Raw genomic sequence first — 22,324 nt, 5'->3', positions numbered from 1 at the left:
AGCTTTCCTGACACCTTGGCTAGGAGACTGCAAGCCAAGTGGGTTTTATTTATGGAGAAACATCTGATTATTGTAACACATTTTTTTTCTGCCTCCTTTTCTATCAGAGGCAAAATAGTTAACCCTCGTTTTGATGTTTCCATTTGTCTTCCATGCCTCAAGTTCCTTTCATAGAAGGGAACTACTTTGATTTTTGCCAAATAAGTTATTGAAGTGCTTGTTACATGATTGTTCTTACAGTTTCTCTGGTGGTTATTTGCTTTGATGGGCTCTAGTGGGTGTCCTTTCTAGTATTCTCTTTATTGCCGTCAGGACTTACCTTTTTTTCCAGCACCTGATATTTTTTGATGAACAGTCCTGACATCTGTGTGTCTCTTACATTATAAAATATGAATTAGTGAAAACCGATTTGTTTTAAATGTAATTCAGGGAGGGTTTTGGTTAACATAGAGTAAATAGTTTAAATAGTGCTTTGTGAAGTCAACAGCCAGAATTCCCACCTTACTTGTTTTGTCCAGTGAAGTTGGTGTGGTGCAGTGCTGCTGTTGAGCTGATGAGTTCTGGGTATGTAGAGAAAAGCAAATCTTGGTAGTGCTGTTGGACTGAAAACCAGGAATGACAGATGCACACTTCTGCAAGTTTATTTCAGTCAGTGAAAGACTAGGTCTTAGGTTAAATTGAGTCCTCTTCCAGTTGTAAAGTTATTGCATTGTCCTTGAGACAGAAGGACATGGCGCCCACCTGCGAAGGGCTGGTGTCAGAGAAATATTATCCTGAGGGGTGGTGTGGCTGCTGCTGGCACACAGTGTATTTATTGTCCTGGGGCCAGGGAATACCAATTACATGTCTTGGCGCGCCAGGATATTTGCAGAGGCATTAAGTGTTGACCTGCCACACGCTGTTAATTTAAAATAAAGACGCGCTTCCCTTTCATTTCGAAAGACAAACCTTGCAGAGAAACACAGGCGGGGGGGGGGAACAGAAGTGATTTGTTTGATTTGAAGGTGTAATGTTCCATGTAAAGAAAATAGTCATAGATGAGTGATCACATCCTGGTTTTTAAAGTTGGGGTGGGGTAGGGGGATTTTTACTGTTGGCTTTAGTCTGGGAATGGTTGTGGTGAAGTTGAGTGATAACAAAAAACTCACTTGTGAAGTCCTGACACACGGGGGTCTGGATATGGGAGGAAAAGCAGTGGTTCTGGGAATTGGTGCTGTTTGTGCATGCTAAGATGTACTTTCTTTCTGTTTCTTCAGTTGAATGTGAAACTGGTGATTTTAGAAATGGAAGAGGTTTGTTACCAGTAGTAGTCTCCAAGTGTCTTGCTGAGCAAGGCTCATGTTGCCTGGTTCAGCTGCCCTGCATGTGTCATACTTGTTACTGTCAGGTGGTTTATTAAAGCTGATTTAAGACTGTGCCCTGGTGTGTGTTGGTGCCTGTGGAGGCATCTGGGGTGGTGGGAGCTGGAGGAGGGAAGCCACAGTAGTGTGGGTCACCTCTTGCCCTGGTTCTTGATGGCTCATGGTGACTGTGGTTCTGCAGGTGCCTGGTAGAACCTCTGCAGGGAGTGAAAGCAAAGCAGCTGCCTCATAATTAGTGCAGAAGGGGAGGCAGTGCTAGGCAGAGCCACCCTCCCACACCAACACAGGACCTAAAAAACAGGGGGAGTAAAGCGCTGACACAGCCAGAAATGACAGCTTCTGCCTTATATTAAATACCAGGGGAACATAAAAACATTCAAAAATACACCAGCAAAAGCTGGGGGCAAAACTTTCTTACTTCTTGTTCAGGCACAGCACAGTTGTGGCTACAGATGGAAATGCATAAATGAAGGAAAGCTGGAAAGAAACGTAAGTGCTCTAAGTTTAAATATGAAATCGTTATCACATTATCTAAAAAAAGGTTGAGGAACAACTTGCTGAAGTAAAAAGCTTTTGTGCATAGATCAGATACATGGAAACTGCATATGAATGATGCTGACATAGGAATAGCAGGATCCAGGACAGGATCAGTAGACCAGGTAGATGTGCTTGCTGCATATGCCCGTCCTCAGGGGTATCTCTCAAATCATCACTTAAATGAAAGGTTTTACTTGACATGATTGCATTTCAGAGAGAGTCTGGTGGGATCCATTACTTCAGACCAGTAATCATAACAACTAACACCTGTAGAACATTTAAGAATTCATGAAGAAGTCTCATCTTTGCAAAAGTCGCATTTCAAACCTATCTGCCTGTTTCCTCTTCTCTCATTTTCAGAAGTTGGTGAAAATGAAGAGAGAGAAGCCTTGAATTTTCAAGGTTTTGGTGCAATTGCTCACCAAGAGCCTCAGTAAAAAAACACCATAAACTGTTGTGGGATGAGAAAGTTCCTGTCCTGGATTAGTGACTACCTAGAAGGTAGGAAAGCGGCTGGTCAGGTTTCACAACATCACAGAAGTCCCCAACAGATTTTCTCCGAGATCCCCACTGTTGAGCAGTGGTCATGGATCTACAGAGGAGAGGAGGGAAGGGCAGGGATATGGGCTTGGCTGGCTTTGTCTCCTTGGGGCTGCTGGGACTGGGGGAAACATGGAGCAGCTGCAGAGGGGTCTTAAGATCGTGGGTGGCCTGGCAGCACAGCAGCCAAGGAAGCCTGTGCCAGCAGGGATAAGATAATGCTCTTTAGTTGTATTTATTCCTGCCCTCCATGCTGCACCAGGGACAACTCTGTGAGTCACTGCTGCTTGCAAAACATCCTGAAGTCATTGCTGACAGCGACAGCATAGAGACCAGGGCTCAGGAGTGGTCAGGAAGGGAAATGGAAGGGGAGGAAGTTTCCAAAGGAGAACAAAGCAGCCCTGTTGTTGTGCTGTGGCTGGACCATGTGGCGAGAGTGTGTCCAGCAGGGGTGTCCCGCTGTTCCTGCCTCGAGGGATGGTCACACCCTGCTAGTGGTGCTGTGGAACTTGACCAAGAGAGTCCAAGGTATGGAATAACTGCTCTTCAAGCAGGGATTGGAACAAGTGGGATTCAGTCTGAGAAAGCCACGAGTGGGGAATGGAGGGTGTTAGCAGAGGTGGTGCAACCATGAAGGATGTGTGGAAAATGAAGGCAGGAGCGTCTTGTCGGTAGGATTGGGTTTTCTGGTGTGAGGTGGAGAGAGGAGGGGTTGTGTCTGCACTGTGTGCCATTGCAGAGGTCATTGCCTCGGGCTGTTTGGGAAATATGAGTGCTTTCAAGAACTAATTAAACAAATGGGCATTGGTACAGCTGATGACACAACTTTTGGGAAGCTGTGTGCGTTTACTGGAAGAGAAGTATATTCATACCGTTGTTCCATAGCCGTGGTTTCTCTGTGTATCTACTGTTGGACACTATAGGAGACAGGTAAGGCTTGATAAACCTTTTGTCTATGAGATAAAGACAGTTCTGTTAGCATTTTTAGGGTACATCTGTGAAATGGGGATTGTGTGTTCTCTGCTGTGGCATTGCTGCATCAGACTCTGGGTTTCAAGAAGGCAGCAATTTGGTTTTTTTTTTTTTTTTTTTGTCCTTTCTTTGTTTGTACTCATAGCTGACACCTTGTGCTTTGTGTGGGTGATAAGCTTCCATCACCTCCACAAAAGCACCTTTGTACTGACTGCTGCCATACACAAGTGCACACAAGTGGCTTATCTAAAGGTGTGGAAAGAGAGCACCATTTGTGGGCTATCCTGCTTTGCCTGGAAGAGCAGGTGCCTTCCCTCTACACAGAGAAGGTTTGGTGGCAGAATGCTTGAAAGGGACCTGATGTTAGAGCACTGTTTGTGCCAATAAAATAAAATCAGATCACGTGAAGTAGTAGTAATAACTAAACTGAATCCATGGGGAACAGAAGGAAATGTTGTGGCTCTGCTATGTACTTGCTTACAGAGCCTACTTTGCCAGCTTACAAATCAAAGCAAACTACACATCAGAGTTCCTGTTGCAGCAGCATGCAGTGATCAGAGACAGGGATCATCCTGAACAGAGTGCTGAAGGTGAGCTTTTCAGGTTCCTCTGTGTGGCCCAGGAAGGAGAGGAGGTGTTGGGCCTGGGGCATCCTGTCCTGTGCAGCCTTGGGAGGAGTGTCCCAGCAGGAACTTGCAGTGAGCTGTGAGGTTGTTTCACTGTGATGAACCTGCCACCTTTCTAGATGATCTTAATGTAGGAAGCAAATGGTTGCTATGTGCCTGCTGTCACCTCCACCTGGAAGCCCCGTGGGAGAGGTTTGTGAAGTCCAAAGCAGGGCAGAGCCCTCAGGGCGTGGAGCAGAGAGCTCCACCCTGGAGGGTGATGGCACCTGGGCACCTCCTACAGTGTTGATGCTCTGTCCTGCCTTAACAGGTCTTAGCTGAGTTTCCTGGAAGCCTGACTCTTGTGTTGTGTAAAGAAATGCAGGCTGGGGGCTGCATGAGGGAGGTATCTCAGGGTCTTGTACTAAGCTGACACTGGCAGTTCTATTTCTGTGTGTGTCTCATTGGGAAATGTTGCTGTCTGCATGTGGTTCGCCTGCAGAGCCTCTGGCAGCGTGAGGGTGACTCAGTGGTGCTTTCCCCACTAGCAAATGGCTTTTGCAGCCTCCTGCCTTCATGTGCCTTCTGTTCCCGATGGCACTGAGCAGACCTCAAGTGAGCTGGCCCTCCAGGGTCCCCAGCTGTGGAGGGCATGGCAGGAGGCAGAGTGAGAGTGTCTTGCAGAGCCCACAGCAGGAGAGGAACCACAAACAGTGTGGGGAACCTCACACTAACTCCTCCCAGGAGAGAGCACAGGGATGTCCTGCATCCCCTCCTGATTCCCCCCTGCCCCCCAGACTGCTGGACCTCTGCATAAAACCTACTGGCCAAAAGGGCTTCAGCGTGCCTTTCTAGCACATTTGTACTCAAACAAATGAGAAGTTATACAGTGTGTCAAGGCAGGGCAAATAACTTCAACAAAAGCTAGAATTACTTGTGTTTCTTGGATCTTTTTGTTATTGTTTAAGAACTGGAGGTAGAACAGCATTTGCTTTTTCATTGTGGAGTGCTCTAAAAGAAAAATTCAAGTTCCTTAATAACGTTAAAATATAAGTAGTCAGCATTAGGATGCTTTAATAATTTAGTATTTAGTCTGTGAAGAGTAGTGTTTGTAATTTAGCTTATGTGGCATTGTACTGACTCAGAGTTCCTGCAAAAGCAAGATACTTCTTGTTTTCTATAATACTCTGAAATCTCCCTTTCTGTTGCTGCATTTCTTTGGTAGTAAAGTCTAAAATTCATTGATCTATTTTGTGAAGACTTACGGATTAAGATGCATGTTATAAAGCAACTTTTCATTCGACTTGCTCCAGAAAAGCAGGGAGTCTTCTCTGCAAGAGTGCATCAATTGCTCAAAAACAGGCAGTAGAATGTTCCCTTGGGAAGAGTTAGCTTTATGTTGTTTTTTCCCTGTTCATTGCATTAATTGGGATATTTTCTTCACTGTTCTATGGGTGTGTCCACTGCTCAGAGCCTTCTCCATGGGCTGTATGGTTGGGACCATAGAGCAGGCAGCCTGTGAACTCAGCTTTAGCTGAGAGCAGGATGTCCATTTGAGTGGACAGAAGGCTTATGTGATGCTAATGTGTTTGCTGCTGGCCCTTCCAGGCCTTGGTAAGAGCTTGTTTGGGACCACAGGACTTACCTGAGGAAACACCTGCTCATCCCTAGAAATTCAGGGTTCTTCCTTAACAGTTTTTCTTTTTTTCCTCTTTTTTTTTGCAGGTTTTTCTTGAACTCTTCAGTGCACCACAGACCTGTTGTGTTTTGGGATATTCTACTTAAACCCTCGGAGGAAAATCTGCCAACAGCCAAAAATGACCTGAGTTGGAGAGCTGATGCTTTTTCCACAGGTAGTGTGTTGTTAGCTCAGTAACATCTCAACAACACAGCGCAGCCCTGTTTGCCTCCAGCAGGTTGCTCAGTGGGGAAGTGGCTGCTCTTGCCTCTCTGGGGTGGCAGTGGTGACCTACATGTGTTTGTCTCCTGAGGACCTTGTGCCTCTGTGCTGCTCCCCTGTTTTTGGACCCATGCTGGGCCCCACATAGGGAAATGAGCACCTTCTCTCCTGCCTTCTGAGGTCCTGTGTGCTGCTCATGAGGTGTTTATGCCTCAGCGTATTTCATACACAGACCCCTTGTGCTGCCTGGGTTGAGCTACCCTTTGGGCAGTCCCCCTGTAGGATTCCCCCTTTCATGGTGGGAGCTGGAGGTGTCTGCAAGAGTGAGGCAACACAAAAGAGGAAAGGCAGTGCTGTACTAAAAAGTCTGGTTTTGCTTCCTCCAGAAGTAACTTTTTTATCAAAGTGCATTTATGAGCCCAAGCACACCTCAAACCTTACTGGGGCTTAATTGGCTTCCAGCAGCCGTTCAGTGAGGTTTGATGTTGGGAAGTGCACTCAGCCCACCAGAGGCTTGCAGCAGCTCCCTGGAAAGTCACCAAGTGTGTCAGTACCAGGCTGGTGAAGCTCCTGGGACTCATGAGCTCACAGCCTCTTTTTTTTTTTTTTCTTTCCAGTTATATGCTTTATTTATTATGTGCTTTATTGGTGTTAAAGCTTATGGTTGAGTAAAAACTCATTTCTGGAAATTCATTTGGTGGGATTTCGATATTGACTGGCAGGGATGGAAGAGGAAGGAAGGCAAAGTGCAGACTTACCCTGTTGCTGGTATAATACTGGTGGTGTTAAAGTTGGCTGTCACTTGCAGAAGGAAATAGAAAAAAGGTTTGAGTGGCAGTGGCCTCAGATCACCATTACATAGCATGTGATGGCTGACAGCCAGCTCAGGTTCTTCTGTTTGGTGTTTGAGGTGGTGGACTTTGGAATGAGGTCTTTAAACAGCCTGAAAGTTTAGAATAACACATATGTTGTCTCTGTCCCCTCCCGTTGCCTGCACACTGATGTTCATCACTGTATATATATATGCATGCCTGTGCCTGCAGCCCTGACTGAGCTGTGCTCCTTTCCCCAGGAGCAGCTTCCAGTGGCCCATTTGGATGCACCGTACACTATGGTTCACATCAATGTGTTGAAAAAGTTTATGTGTGTTCTGGTGGTGATACTGGTAGCACTGACGGTTTGCCTGTGGAGAGAGACAAGAAGAAGCTACTACAATCCTTTCAAGATCGAGAACGATGACTTGAAGGGTCCAAGGAGTTCAGAAAAATGGAACACTGTTAAATCACAAGGACTTTTCCGTGAAGCAGCCAGTGAGTTGGGGCAGATACCCAAAACATGGCTCGGTACCCAAAACAAACCGAAAGGCGGCATCTCTGGAACAGCCGAAAACTCCAAGAAAACAGCAACCTCTGTGAAGGTATGGGATAAGGACAGTTCATCCAAAAATCTCATACCCAGGCTGCAGAAGGTCAGAAAAAACTACCTGGCCATGAACAAGTACAATGTGAGTTACAGTGGGAAGAGGAACGCTGCTAAGCTCAGCCCGGAGCAGCTGCTGTGCCAGCTGCGGGACAGGGTCAACGTGACCATGATACAGGGGTCAGATGGCCCTTTTGGGACCTCTGAATGGCAGCAGTACCTACCAGGGAAGAGCCTCAGTGAAGCAGTGGGCCACCTGGGTCGCTGTGCTGTCGTGTCTTCAGCTGGATCTCTGAAATCATCTCGTCTGGGACAAGAGATAGGTTGGTATCTTTCTGTTAGCGTGAAGTCAAATATCGTTGTTTTGTAACTTATGCTGAATAGAAGTAAGCTACTGTCATGCTCTTAGCCATAAATCTCTGTTGTGGTCAAAAGATGTTTTAAATAGGTTGACATATTGTCCTTTAACTTCTTCTAAAGTCAGTAAACATTTCAGCTTAGGAGATGGGAACAATGGATAGTTCTAGTCTAGCTAGTCCTTTCAATTTTCATGATCACACTAATACTGGATACCAGAGAGAGGTGTTGGTTCCTCAAGTGTTTGTTTTTTGAGAAGGTTTGGAGCAGGTTGAGTAATGCTCATTAAACAGTCACTGGTCAGAAAAATTTTCATCAGGAAAAATTTTGTCAGAGAAGAAATGAAACACTAAAGGGGAAAAACACCCAGTGGACACAGCCCTGAGCAGTGTGTGTTGAGCACAGGGGCTGGGTACAGACAATCTTCAGAGGTCAGTTCCAGCCTCAATGATGCTATAATTCTGCTCAATACTTTACAAAGGTGGCACTACTGCATTCCAAGCCATAAAACAGTGGCTGGATTTGAGTGGCCCAGAAGACTTTACAGGGCTTTGTTTTGTCTCTTCAGACAAAGTTTGTTGACGCTTTGCAGTCTTATCTGATTGTATTTACCTGAAGTTAATAGTAATAATAATGGCCAGTCTTCGCAAGCGAAGATCCGGGGAAGGTCATTACACCTTCCAGCCTGCGCATTGGATTTTTTAGGTGAGACACAGTGTGCACGGAACTGAGCCCACCCTTTAATCCTAAGGTTCATCTGCCGGGGCCAAGCGAGCTTGGACGGTGGCAGCGAGGTCCTTAGGATGTAGATGGATTGCCTTTAGAGGGTTAACGAGCTCCACCTGCCCGGGAGTGGCCCTGACCGGGAATCGAACCTGAAGTTAATGCATTAATAAATGCTGAATCACTGGTCTTATACTGTGGATTATAAAGAAGCATGTTTTGATACCACAGCATTTTGTGCCTTTACAAAAGCAGCATGAAGGGGAAACCAGCTCTTCAGCCTTCACCTTGGGGTACTGTGCCTGCAGTTCCCTAAGCTTGCTTCATTATTTGTTGTTTGAAGCTCAGTTAAGATTCTCACTTTGCAGAACTGTAGCTTCGCTGAAGGAGAACTTTTAAACCCTGGGAGTTTTCTCTCAAGTGGAAATCATTTGCAGGCTTTGGTGTGTTCGTAAGTTTTCTGTTGAATCAGATCCCTTTAGCCTGCACTAAGCTGCAAGTAGCCTTCATTTTCTGAAACAAGTAGGTGGATAGATTTTAATGCATCTTTCATGGACAACTTGGCAAAGCCCAAGAATCATAGTCCCTGGATGCTCATGCAGGAGGACAGTGTTTTGTTCTGGTACTTGCTCAGAAATTCTCCCCCAAACTTGTCTGTGCTCCACAGAGCAGGTGGGCAGGAGCCAGAGTGAGGCTGGACAGCTGGAGGTGTGTTAAAATACTGTGAAAGGTGCAATGAAAAATAGCATTGCCTCCTGGTTCACATTGCAGGGGGGAGTTGGTTGATGTAATTGGTTCTGCCTGTGTTTGAGGCTAGGCAGGTCAAGACATGGGAAGCCAGTTCTGACTTTTCCTTTGGGTACCTGTCTAGGCTTTTTTTGGGTGCCTCTTGGAGCTAAAGGTTTGCTCAGAAGTGACTTTCTGTTGAACACCCTCCCAGCACAGCTGGCCTTGGTCTGAGGGTGTCTCTGTTGGGCTCCAGGATACTGATAGAGCTGCTTGCTGCTCTCTGTGGGGAGACCCTCTGAGGATGTGAGTGTGATGTTTATGGAGTGTTGAGGCGCAGTCAATACAGGGCTGGATTCAGTGCCAGAGCAGCCAAGTGCTCTGGCTGTGGCACAGCTGAGCGGAGTGCAAAGCCATTTCATTGTTCCTACAGCCTGTCCCCGAGCCTGTCCCGGAGCTGAAGCACTGGTTTGTTCCAGAACACAAGGAATGGATGCTGGGGAGGTCACTGAGTAGTGCCCGAGGCAAATCCATAACCCCTGTGGTGTCCCTGCCTTGCATTCCTCACACTTTCACCTTTGTGCTCAGTCATCTCTGGGAGGGCTTCTGCAGGGCTTGGGGCACTTGAGCTGGGCAGGGTGAATGTTAAGGATTCAGGAGCATTCAGAGTATTTATGTAAAGTTTTTTTCACAGTTTTGGCTGGATTTATCTCCATGTAGGAGGATTTTGTTGGAGGAAATTGTCTAAAATGTATTAAATCTTAGAGGCTTAAAATTAAGCATTTTGCGTAGATGAGCACAATGGATTGCTGAGTTATTATTCCAGGAAATATTTGTTCTGTGTAAGCACATTAAGATATCAAATGAGCAATTAGTCAGTGTAAGGAAGGCTGGCAGAGCAGAACAGGGAGAAGCTTGTAAACAACCACCTTGTGTCTTAACTGGGCTCTTGGTGTTACTGGAGGTTATAAGATGCCACTGAAAAATCTGATGTGAGAGATACCAAGTGCAGCACAACCATCTGGAGACAGGCAGCTACTCTGTCACTAAACACCCTTTTAAAATGCAAACTTGGGGCATAATAATGCTTAGTGTCTGGCTGAAGTTACAGGGGGAAATTATAAGCTGTATTGCATTGATGCAAGGTAGGATGTGCAGTTAGGGATTTGTCCTGGTAACTACACAGGCACTTCTCAGCTTGGACACAATTTTTTTCCTGAAACATCACCTTTCACAGTTTTGGGTGTTGCTTTGGAAGGGTTCTTAAAGATCCACTTCTGGAGAATAAAGTAGCTGAGAAACTAGTCTTTGCTGACAGTAGTTGCTGATGAGCATTTCATAAACATTGCTTATGAAAACACCCCTATTTTCAATAAAATGATCTCAAAAAGACCTGGTTCTGGCCCAGGCGAGCCCTTCTGCCCTGGCTGGGAGCTTGGCAATTCCCCAGGGACCCTGACTGTGAGTGCTGTGAGCTGTGGTCCTGTGTTCTCAGTGTGAAGGCAGGGGAGTTGGTCCTGCTTCTCTAATGTGAAAGGTTTCCTATCCAATTCCAGCCTCAGGGCATGGAGAAGCCAGGCTGTCAGGGTGATGGGCACAAACCCCCTCCATGCCACAGCAGCAGCCTGGCTCCGTGGTGTTACAGCAGCTGTGCCAAGGCAGAGGTGGGTGCTGAGGGAATGCTGTGCTATCTTAAGAGATGATGCCAGCAGAGGAAAATGCAGTGGATCCCAAGGCATGTAACAAGCTGTGCCTGTTGAATGCACAGCAGTGGATTTATTTCTGTGATGTGGGAGGTGTGCTGGCAGGCTGAGGTCAGCTTTGCTTTCCACTGTGGTTATTATACATATTTCTCGGGCTGGTCAGCCTCCAGTCTGCAAGAGAGGATGCTGGCTTCCCATTGCTTTCCAGTTCCTTAGTATGCAGCCAGCCACGTGGTAAAATAATTGTGTAGTGGTTTATCTCCTGGTAAAGTGGAAGGAGAGAGAGGGAGGGAGATGCTGCACTCCTCCATGCAGAGCAAATGCTAGGATTGTACTCTCAGCCTGTCAGTGGGCTGTTAGTTTTACAAAGTGGGGTTCTTTAAAGTGTATTGATCCTGAAGTTTGAGCCACAACTTCCTCCAAAGAATCTGGCTTGCTACTTCTCATTGTTACATGGAAAGCCAGGGACTAGCCAGATTGTATTAGAAGTGCAGGTTAGTGACATGTTATGTTGTCTCTGTCACTCAAAAAGCAGTTTGTTAGCTCACAGGGTTTCACTGTTTTGCTTTCAGACAGCCACGATGCCGTCCTGCGGTTCAATGGGGCTCCTGTCAAGGGCTTTCAAGATGACGTGGGGCAGAAGACAACAATCCGTCTCGTGAATTCCCAGGTGGGTCTGAACAACATGGGCCCAATGGGCCAAGCGTGGCAGAGCTGCACTGTCTGGGAGCCAGGCAGCAGGCTGAACTAGCAGCATCCATGGGGCTTCTGGGCTCATCTGCTGCTGGGAGGTCTTTAAAAAGTTGGGGGAACAGGGCTTTGTCCCTCTGATTTCTCCTGGCCCTAGCAGATAGCTGTGAGATGGGAATGTTTCCCCTTGGAATGGGGGACAATTGGTAAATCTGAGGTGACTGGAGTGACCCTAGCTCATGCTAGGGTGCCTATAGTATCCTGCTTGCAATCTGCAGCAGGCACAAGGTAATTTGGGTTTTGTCTTGGCTTGAAGCGTTTGTGTTAGCACAGGAAGACCAGCTGGGAGCTGCTGCTCTGCCTTGAGAGCAAGGGGCAAGAACAACATGGCAGCTCAGCAGAGAGAGATCTGCTGGGAGAGGATGTGCTTGCCCCAGACATGGGGTATGAAGAATGAAGGAAGTTTATTTGGCTTTTAATAAAATAAGTGTTTCTTTACTGCCTAGCAGTGCCACAGATTCTGTAGATAACAGATTAACCAGTGCTGCTAAATGGCTGGAGACACTTGCTGAGGACCCACCTTTAAAGCTGTAGCCTGTGCACAGCCAGGAGAGGGATGGGCTCTGGTGGATGAGTCAGAGTCCAGGATCTCACTGCACAGCATGGCAGAAAATGCTCTTAATGCAAGGCATTGCTTACTGAGTTACATTGTCCCTGACTCTGAGAGCTCTTTCCAGGTGTGTGGCTGTCCCTCTGCTGGTTGCCTTTGGCTGTCAGTTGGCTGAAAAGCAGACTCTCCAGGGTTAGGGCCATGTCTAGCAGTGTATTGGCCCATTCAGTAGCAGAGCGAGACCCTCGCTGCTGTAGGTACATCTCAGTGTTTGCACCCTTCTTCCACAGAGCTGTTACCCGTCATGTTTACCCTTTCTGGGGGGAGAAATTTTCAAGTGTAGACATGCAGAGGGAAAGCAAAGTCACAGTAGTGTGTGTTGGTGAGGTAATGGAGTAAGACAGTAAAATACTGAACAGGCCAGTAGTCACTGGTAAAAGATGTGCTGTGGCACTGCAGCACCTTCTCACCCTGCAAGAGGAGGAGGAAGAGGTTGTAGGCACATGAAGGCTGAGGGGCTGGAAGAGGGAGAAATGAGGGGCTTAAGCACAGCTTTTGCAATCCAGAGCCAAAAGGGCAGGGTTTTTTTCCCTTATCTCAAAGGTAAGGTTTTTAGACCTGAAGTTTTGTCATCTGCCCCTGTGTGAGGAGTCCATCAGTGCTGCTGTGTAATGAGGTTTGAAGTTTCTCAAAGCAGCAGCAAGAGCTGGCCATCAGTTCCAAAGACAAGACATGCCTGGTGTTTTCCTAGTTCATGTTGTGTGCCTTTTTCGTTCTTGCTTCTCTTGTGAATGCTGCTGCCACCTCTTTCTGCTCTTGAGCCTTGCCTTCTCCACTTCCTGCCATGCTCCCATGCTCTGTGCTGCTGCTTGCTGCATCTTGATGGCCTTGTGTTAACCCTACCCCAGTCAGATGTGGGACAGTTGGTCCTTTCTGAACCAGTCTGGTTTTAGAAGACATATCTGGCTGCTGACATCCTCCTTCTGCCCTGTTTGACATCTCTTCTTTTTTTTTTAATCTTTCCTTTCTGTGTGTATTTTTATGATTTCAGATAGGTGTTATCACTTAAGCAAACTTTCTCTGGAGGCTGTGGTCATTGCCAAGCTAACAGTGATAAGAAGAGAAAACATGTACATGGCCCGTGGGATGTCAGAATTATCAGCACAGGGAGGAAGGGATCTGTGTGGTTGTACAGCTTAATATGACTCTTAATGTGCAGTCTCTTACTTTGAACCAAGTGTAGTTATCCCATGTCATTATAGTGTTTCTGTTCTCCGTGGGGATCAGCCTGCAGTCTGAGTGGAGACCCCAGCTGAGAAAAATTCAGTTACAGGGAGGACAATATTGTTGCAGTTTTTAGAGGCTAAAGTTAACTCAAAATGCAGCGTTGATCTGGCTGCTGACCAGGGCAAAAGCTATGAGTAGTGCAGGAGTCTCTCATCTGGCTTTATGAACTGAGCATCTCTAATTGCAGTCCCTGTTATCTTCAGGGATCACTGGATTGAAAGCCTGATTTTCTGATGTGTTTATTTGCACATTTTAGTGGTTCAGTGCTGTTCAAGTCTTGGTGACATCATTTAAACCTTCTTGTTAGTGGGGTTGCCTGATCACATTCTGTTTTCAGCTTACTGTGCCTTGCCCAGAGCTCCTGCAGGCATCAGGTACTGGCTGGAGAAGCTGTAGTTCATTCTTGTTCTGGGATTGGCTTTTCTCATGTTATTTCTTGGCTTTTCTGGGAAAAGGGATGGGATTGTGGCTTGGCTGCTTGTATTTTGGCTCTTACTATTGATCAATCCTCAATCCATTTCCAAGATGAAAGAAATGGGATTTCCTGAATCTTACCTGTCAGAATGAGTCTGTATTGAGTAGCATCCCTTTGGCATGTGTGGCCAGGGGCCCTAAGTTGCTTAGTAATTATTTTAAGGTATTTTTCTGTAATTTGCATTACATATCTGAGGGTGGATGGTTTTAACAGTAGAGTGGGGTATCTTGTACATCTGTGTGGATAGGGAAAGGTTAATAGATTGATACTGTCAGGACGGGGAGACAGTTGGGATCCCCAGATCTGAGGATAAGCTTGTAGGTCCACAAGTTTGGAAGTTGTTTTAAATAAAGAATTTATTCAACATTGCCTTGCTTTTTTTCTTAGACCTTGACTGGTTCATCAGCAGTGCTGCCTTTCATGGCACGTTTCCCTGCTGTCTTACACAAGGCATCGATTTGCCCTGGGAAAGCAGCACATCTTGCAAAAACAAGGGCTGAAGTGTGTGAGGGGAGTGCCAGTGTCACTGTGGCGGACACAGCTCCTTCCTGCAGAGCTGACCAGGGGCCGGAGTACCTCATTCATCCCAGCCCTTGTTTACAGTTCTCCTGGGCTGACTTCTCACTCTCTGCTGTGCTGCCTGTGCTGTTACTGGCACTAATGAGTCTGCAGGGAGGAAGAGAAAGGATATAACACATCGGTGGAATGGGGGAAGATCGTGATGGGAAAGGGGGTTGTGTTTAGATCACAGGACATTGACTGTGGTAGCCGGAAATCATTGTGATATCGTCAATAAATGTACCAAGAGGGTAGGGGCTGTATTAACAAACACTTGTTAAACTGTGAACTGGCTGAAGAACAAATTAACTAGGAAATCAATAGAACAGTTAACTAATTAGGATCAAAAGTCTGGGCAAGACAAGTAAACAATGAAGCAATTTAAATTAATTGAACTACTTAGAAAGAATCAGTCACTATCACTATTAAACACAACAAATAGGCACTAAAGTATCTGGGGAACCACATTCCTCCAGCAAAGGGGTTAAGTGACCAAGAGTTAACAAGTATTGCCAAGACCCAGCCATGGGGCGTGGGGAAGGACACAGCAAACAGCTTGTTGCTATGGAGGTGCTCCCCACCTGCTTTCTTATCCCTTTGCTTTTGTGCCTGTTGCAGCTCTCTCTGTGTCTCTGCCAACTCACATGGCTTTGCTTGGCTGACCTTTGCTTTCTCTGATGCTCAGTCTCTCAAGTTCTCCTTTCGTGGGTGCTGCATCAGAGAAGTTCCTGAAAAATGTCTAGCCTTTAAATAGAAACAATGAAATGAAAACAAAGTGTCCATGTTCCTGGCCCTACCACTGTCCCGCTGCAGGGCTCCATCCCGCTCGTACCCAGCTGAGGGGATGGCTGGTGCCAACCTCCGTGCCCCTCCTTGCCTCTGGTGTCCACAGGCTGCAGGCAGATGTTCACACCTGCAGCGTTGAACACTCCAGCTAACAAGTGGCCCAGATATTTTAGCTGCTGTAAGGAAATGAAGCCGGGCAGTACACGTGGTTGAGGCCAAGCTCTAATCCTGCAGAGTTAAGAACAGATGTGAGGAAACCCTTTTTGCTTTTGAAATAAATCACATTTGGGCTAGGTGGAGTGTCCTTGTGCTCTGGTTACAGGGACAGCCAGGCAGGCTGCTGAGGCAGCCAGGATGCTCAAGGACTAATTGGCTGGCTCATAATTAGATCTGTGGAGAAAATCAGGACAAATGGAAGCTGATATCTGTGATTATGATTTATGATTACAGTGTTTACAAGCTGTGCCTATACAGATGATGGCCTTGGGTGGGGAGGACAGGAGATGAATTGTTTGATTCTAATTGTTTGCTCTCTGCTGCAGAGCAGGGTTACCCTCAGGTGTACCAAACAGTGGTTGTGTCTCTGTTTGAAGATTGCCTTCTCACTGCTGCCCTCAGAAGATTCAAACCTCCTTTGCCTAAGCTGGACCCCCCTGCTCTGGAGAAGCATGGAGGGCGTGGTGCGAGGCAGGGTTGGGCAGGGGTGCCGTGGTCTCTCATCTCCTCCACTGGTGGTCTCACAGCAGGCTGGCCCAGCTGAGCCCTGGCTGCTGGAGTTCCTGCTGCTCAGGAGAAACCACCCACCTGCAGGCCTTTTTTCTTTTTTTTTTTTTTTTTTTTTTAATCAAATGAAGGATCTTAATAAATCCAACAGTGTGTTTGCATTAGGCTCTTCCTGGACTGTCCTGTGACGGGTGCCAGCAACAGATGTTCCCTCCTGCTCAGGTAGTTGTAGTGATGGGACCCCTCAAACAGGCTGGGTCACTCTGTGGGTCCTGTCCTTAGTGTGTTACTGAAGATGGATAGATTAAAACTGCCGTTATGCTTTACAAGGTTTTCTTGTGGCTCTCCACTAAGTCCTGTGCTGCCAGATAGGACTGGTGTGGGCGTTGGAAGGCACTGCTGGGGGCTGTGTCCTTGCTGCACACGGTGGGGAATGAATGCTCAGTAACCAACAGTGGCGTGCCTGTGACTGTTTTCAGGTGTCTTTTACTGCTTGGCTGCCCACTCATTCTGACAACATGCTGTATATCATTGTGTTTGTTGTTATTCAAGCTTGTCACTGTTGAAGAGAAGCAGTTCCTGAGGGAAACGCTGTATAACACTGGAATCTTAATTGTCTGGGATCCAGCACCTTATCATGCAGAAATTCATGAGGTAAGGCTGAGTTTTCTGTAAATAAAATCAGATTCATATGCTTTGAAGTGCCTCTGTTAACCCACTTCCTCCTAACATGAGTAATCACTCCTTTCAAGGCCATTCTTTTTTACCTCTTTGTTATTGTGGATATATCAGTGTGTACTTCTGAGAACACCCCATGCATGAGTGCTCCTAGGAAAACACTCGCCTGTTCCCGATCCCTGTGAAGGGCGTCGGGCCAAGCGTAACAGGTCACCTCCTTTGCTTTCCCATGGACTGATGCCACAGGGAGGAGGTCACTGCTGGCTGCAGCACTTAGAGGATGAGCTCTCCTTTCTGACAGTTACTCTAAGATTTGCTGCTGGTTGATGCCTGGGTATTTTGAGCACCAGTGAGACGTGGGATATACTTGATGCATTATGAAGGGATCAGGAAACCCTCTGAAGATCTTAGCAAATGTCTCCTCTCTGTCTCAGCAAGGCTGTCACGAGTGAGTGTTGCAATCCCTCCAGCAATCACTTCTGATTTTGAGTACAAAAGAGCATTTTTTGATAAGTGATGAGCTTTGGAGGCTCACAGTAAAAGCAGGTAGAAGTGAATAGTCCATTCTTTACTCTTATTTAGAGCTCTGTAACTGAAAAGTCTTTGCCTTTCTTTCTCTGGACTACATTTCTTATTTTCTCTCTGATGTTTATTCCTGTGTCTAGTCCCATGGCTCCAGGAGGCATAAGGGGTAATGTACAGCATGTTTAAGAGTCAGTAAAACCAGGATGGGATATTTGTAGCCTAGGGAAAAAAAAAAAATCTCAAAATTATTTTAAAAAACCCCATAAACCATTCCTAAGTGTTTTTACTGAAAGGGGAAATTTTAGGATGCAAATCAGCTCAGCCTGGTTTAGGAGGCCGTGCTGAGAACACTTGCCTGCAGAATAGGATGCTTTGTACTGCAGCATAGAGAAGGACTGGGGTCTGTAACATTTAAGGCAGAGTTCTCAGTATCATCTGCTGCTGGGAGGTACAGAATGAAATTATACAAGGTGCTGATCTCAACGGTCCTTCACTGAGATTTGCGTTTTCCCTCCTCTGTTCCCTGAGTCAAGTCACTGCAGTGGCCCGAGGGTTGCAGCTGAGGGTGTGCAGGTGTAGCAGGGCTTTTTACCCACCATCAGCAGGTTCACTCATCCTTGTTTCCTGTTGGTTACAGGAAAATGGGCCAGAAATAGTCTGACTTCTTGTTTCTGTTTTGCAGTGGTACAGAAAACCAGACTACAACTTTTTTGAAAGCTATAAGGCGTATCGTAGAACACACCCAGAGCAGCCCTTCTATATCCTGAATCCAAAAATGCAGTGGCAACTCTGGGATATTCTGCAGGAGAATTCCCTGGAGCATATTCAGCCTAATCCACCGTCATCAGGAATGCTTGGTAAGATAACCGCCCTCTAAACTTCTGGTTCAGTTTGCAGGCAGGAACTCTCCAGGATGCCTTTTTTCAAAGGCAGCTACAAATCTGTGGTGCTTATCAGAGTTGTTTTTACAGTGTTTGTCTTATGCCAAAATTTAAGCTTCCTGTCTTCAAAGGAGCAGCTCAGTTGCATTACAGTAAGTGGTTTGCAGCACTCCTCTGGAACAGCAGCCCAGTTCCTCGTGGAAACAGGAGGGCAGATTGCAACACTGGGATGGCCTCTAGGATTTCTAGCTTCTGGTGCCAGAGCAGTTCCCACAGGGTGTGAGAGGAAGGATACGGTTCCTGCAGGCTCAGATCTTGTCAGGCAAATAACTCTGGTTACTGCAGATGAATTCTGAGTGCAAGCCTCTTCATCCTTTCCATATGTATAAAAGACTTATTGAGGGTCTGGGGATGGTCAGACTAAGCAGTTGCCCTAAAAAGTTCAGTGATATTCCCCCTTATTCAGCATGCTAACTTCTTGCTTGTCAGCATGCTAAATCCTGCCTCTCAGCAAGGGAGCTCATTTTACATTCTGCTGTTGCAAAGGTTTTCCTACTTAACTGGAGAGTAGATCTCATGACCAGATGGATAAAAAGGAGTAAACCTCTGGGAAAGCTCACGAGTATTTGAAATCACACAAGACCTGTAGTCTTGTTTGCCGTGGAATGTCCAACTGCTGTGCTTCCACCCTTTGTCTGCTGCTGCCTCCGCTCCCATCACTGCTGGGGCAGAGGCACCTTTCTGTCTCCATGTAAACAGAGTCACTTCCTATTTTTGCCAGGTCCATCAGCTATTCAATGATTGCTGGGATAGGTGCAGAATAACTGTGTAACAGCATAATCGATGACTTCAGCAACAAAATTGTTAACAGGCACCGGGCCACGTCAGACAGCAATTCCTCTGTGGCTTAACTTGGAGCCAAGTTACCTGCTTTGTAAAGCAAATCACCTCGCCAAATTCAAGGGCACAGATGGGTTCTGGTTTCCAACTCTGGCTTCTCTGGAAGGTCTAAGTGTGATTGAAAGTTGTCATTTGAAAAAGTGGTTGAAAATACGTTTAAAATGTACCTTAGGTAAATGAGTGGTTTCACATATGGGTTCTTCTAATATCTTGGAATCTGTGTTCCTCTGATTGTGCAGGGTCCTTGATATCTCAGATACTGCTTGAATTTCTGGGATGTTATACACTGGTTCTGATTCCCTGGTATATTCTTGCACTTAGGAGAAAAGCAGCCAGTAACTATGGCTTACATCTGATCTGGGCAAAAAGTCTTCAGGCTGTGCCTGGTGTGATGTCCTCGAGTAGTTCCTGTGCCTGTCAGAAGACACAGGAGGGCAGCACCGCTCTGCTGCAGGGAGCCTGAGGAGCAGAGGCTGCTGAGGTCTCCCTGAGCATCTCCCAGCACCAGTCCCTTTTGTATCCCCTGCATTCACTGGAGGCAGGTGGGGAAAAGGCGAAGGTCTCACCCTTGCTTACCCAAGCAGCTCAGTGTAGTGCATGCTTGGCAGACACCCAGGTTTCCATGAAGGTCACGGAGAATGGTGGCACTCTTAAAAATTGGGCCTTTTGGCAGGGCTGTCACTGCAAACAATCTGCTGTGATCACGGTGATCTTGCACTTGGCAAGGGAGAGCTTCAGAAAACATCCCTGGGCTGGCCAGACTTGTCTTCTGCCCCTCTACTCTGATTGTCCCAAAAGGAAACCCTTCCCCCTGGAGCTGGATGCTCCTTGCTGCCTGCCTGTCTTGCTGGAGTGTGTCATTGTTTCTCTGGGCTGATGTGGGGTGTGTGCTTTCCGTCCCTCCCCAGGCATCGTGATCATGATGACGCTCTGTGACGAGGTGGACGTGTACGAGTTCCTCCCTTCCAAGCGCCAAACGGACATTTGCCACTATTACCAGAAGTTTCACGACCACGCCTGCACCATGGGAGCTTACCACCCTCTGCTCTTCGAGAAGAACCTGGTGAAGCACATGAACCAGGGCACAGACGAGGACATCTACACTCATGGCAAAGCCACTCTGCCCGGCTTCCGAAGAGTGCATTGCTAACGGATTGGTCTTTAGTTTTCCTTGACCGTCAAAGCACTTTTTAAATCAGGGTTGTCAGATTTGTTAGGTCTAAGCACTGGTGTGTTTTGGCAGCTCTTCCACGTAGCAGCGCTTGCTCTTAGGACTGGGTTGACCAGCTCTGTGAGGTGGTGTTAACTCACTGCGGTCCCTCCCCGCCGCATCTGCACCAGCCACTGCAATAAACTCAGTCCCCGTGGAGCCAGGCTCACGCAGTGGGTGGGTACCTCTGTCTGCCTCTCAGCCCATGAGGGTGTGTGGGAGGTGCAGCAGGGGCTTGCTGAGCAGAGATGGTACAAGTTGGTATCAAATGGTGAATGCAGTTTCGTTTGCTTACAGGGGGTAATGACAGCCAAAAACCTGCTCCACTGGAAAATGAGAAATCATTTAAAATTGGTTCCCATAGTCCTAGGAGCTCTTCAGAGCAGGACTGATCTGTGGAAATGCTGTCAAGCTGTGTACTGATAAGCTAAGTTCCTAGTCCAAAATATTTCATTTTATGAATAGTTTGTAAAGTTACCTTGACAACTTCCTTCTGAATTGTAAGACTTATAAAACCACTCAGGTGACTTTTTTGGCCACGGAAGAGGGAGGCGATTCACAATTCAGTGATTCTTGCAAGACTTTTAAACCTTTTTACTTTTTTTTAAAAATAATTTAAAATAAATTTTAGTGAACATTTACTTCTCCAGTACAGTGTTGGGCTCGGCACAGAAGAACCCTTATTTCAGAAATGTTTTGGGGAAGATGCTCCAAGGCACAAATGGGAGAACTCACTGGAAGTCAGTACTTCTTTCCAGCTCTCTGCTGCTCTACCTTTGCAATTGTTGGCAGATCACTTGCTGTCCCCAGTAACACAAATACCACAGAGCTGCTTCTAGATGAGTTCCAGTCTTCTGCAAGCTACCAGAGGGAATCTCAGCTGCTGTGTGCTTTTCTGAGTAGGTGGGGAGCAGATTTATTGCTTCCATGCTTCATGAGCTGTGGGGAGGGAGAGTGGGCTCTGCTTCTCGTGCTGAAACACAGGCAGAACTGAGAGGGGCAGCTTTTTCCTGCTCACGGGGGCTCCTGTGGCAGCATGATGGAAGTAGTAGCTCTGCAGTGTCTGTATGTTGGTGAGAACACCTTCACTGTCTTCTATACTGGTGTATTTCATCAGGTCTGTAGAGAAAGCTTTTTCTTCTCCTGTTTTGAATAAATCCTGTGAAGTCATTGGCCTGTTTTTGCGGTGGTGACACCAGTGTAAATGTCTTTGCTCCATGACCCTGGGGATTTGCAGCAGCCTTGCACAGGCAGAGCTGTTCCTTCAGCTCAGAGCCTGGCTCTCTGCACACCCATCTGCTGGGATGCACTGGGTCTGTCAGTGCTTACAAACTGTATGGCATATACGTGGGTAAAAAAGTTCAGGTCCTTGCACTGCTCCTCAGGAGCACTAGGGCAGGAATGCTGTGAAGGCACTTGTGTTTTGTTAAGCATTCCTTTTCCCTGTGAGAGGAGAGGGCTTGTGAAGGAAAAGCCATAAGGGGTTTTTTGGGAGAGCTGCAGCAACTTCTCCCCATCACCACTCTTAGTTTCTAACAGTCCTACCTGTCGCCTTTGGATCAAGGGAGTGTCTCCCACAGCAATTTGCCTTCTTAGTACGTGTTTAGTTGAGACTTGAATACATTTTAACTCTTTTCCTATCCTGCCTCATTGGCACTTCCCACAATGTTATTTTCCCCGAGCACCCACTCCCGGGAGATCAGCCCAGCCACCCTCTCCGGCTCGGGCTGTGGAACTGATGGATGGCACGTGGCATCTGGGAAGCAGGCACAGCCCTAGGAAGCCACAACAATCTACCTGCTGGTCACCTGGGGGTCCCCAAAACACCTGCTCCTCTACAGGGCTCCTGCAAGAAGACAAAATGTCAGACAGGCTCTCAGAACCCTCTGTTATTTATGGCCATAGTCTTGCACTGGGCATGGAATTTCAAATGTGATGGTAACAGTTTTAGCTACATCCAGTGTGTGATTCACTTACAGTCTAAACAGAGTCTTAAGGAATTATGACAGAGCTTAAAATAGGCCAGTTTTAATCATCTTTTTTTTCCTCTTTTTGGCTGCCTAGATCCCAATCTAATATAAATTGCAAGTGATGGCAAGTCTGGTATTTAAAAGAGCCAGGTTTAAGTTAGTGGGCAGTAACAGCCAGACCGTAACAA

The 22,324-nt window shown here is 46.7% G+C and overlaps 1 protein-coding gene across 6 annotated transcripts in view; it reads left to right on the top strand.

Moving 5' to 3' along the window:
- ST6GAL1 (ST6 beta-galactoside alpha-2,6-sialyltransferase 1) overlaps positions 1-21,336 on the top strand; it is a 38,636-nt gene extending 17,300 nt beyond the window's left edge. For 4 of the 6 annotated variants that reach the window (XM_050308197.1, XM_050308196.1, XM_050308195.1 and 1 more), the window contains 6 exons: positions 5,741-5,868; positions 6,988-7,657; positions 11,416-11,513; positions 16,525-16,626; positions 17,858-18,032; positions 19,865-21,336. In XM_050308197.1, the coding sequence (XP_050164154.1) occupies positions 5,854-5,868; positions 6,988-7,657; positions 11,416-11,513; positions 16,525-16,626; positions 17,858-18,032; positions 19,865-20,106 (1,302 nt within the window). In that variant the 5' untranslated portion in view covers positions 5,741-5,853 and the 3' untranslated portion in view covers positions 20,107-21,336. Of the gene's footprint in view, positions 1-2,258; positions 2,400-3,251; positions 3,369-5,740; positions 5,869-6,987; positions 7,658-11,415; positions 11,514-16,524; positions 16,627-17,857; positions 18,033-19,864 lie in introns of those variants that run through there. The other 2 variants (XM_050308198.1, XM_050308199.1) reach the window with 2 other exon arrangements.
- Positions 21,337-22,324: the final 988 nt, after the last annotated feature.

This window comes from Myiozetetes cayanensis, unplaced genomic scaffold (genome assembly GCF_022539395.1).
Source record: "Myiozetetes cayanensis isolate MyiCay16 unplaced genomic scaffold, myiCay2020 scf13, whole genome shotgun sequence".
Classification (NCBI taxonomy): Eukaryota; Metazoa; Chordata; class Aves; order Passeriformes; family Tyrannidae; genus Myiozetetes; species Myiozetetes cayanensis.
The sequence above is the reverse complement of the archived record's forward strand: the minus strand, read 5'-3'. Positions and strand labels throughout refer to the sequence as shown.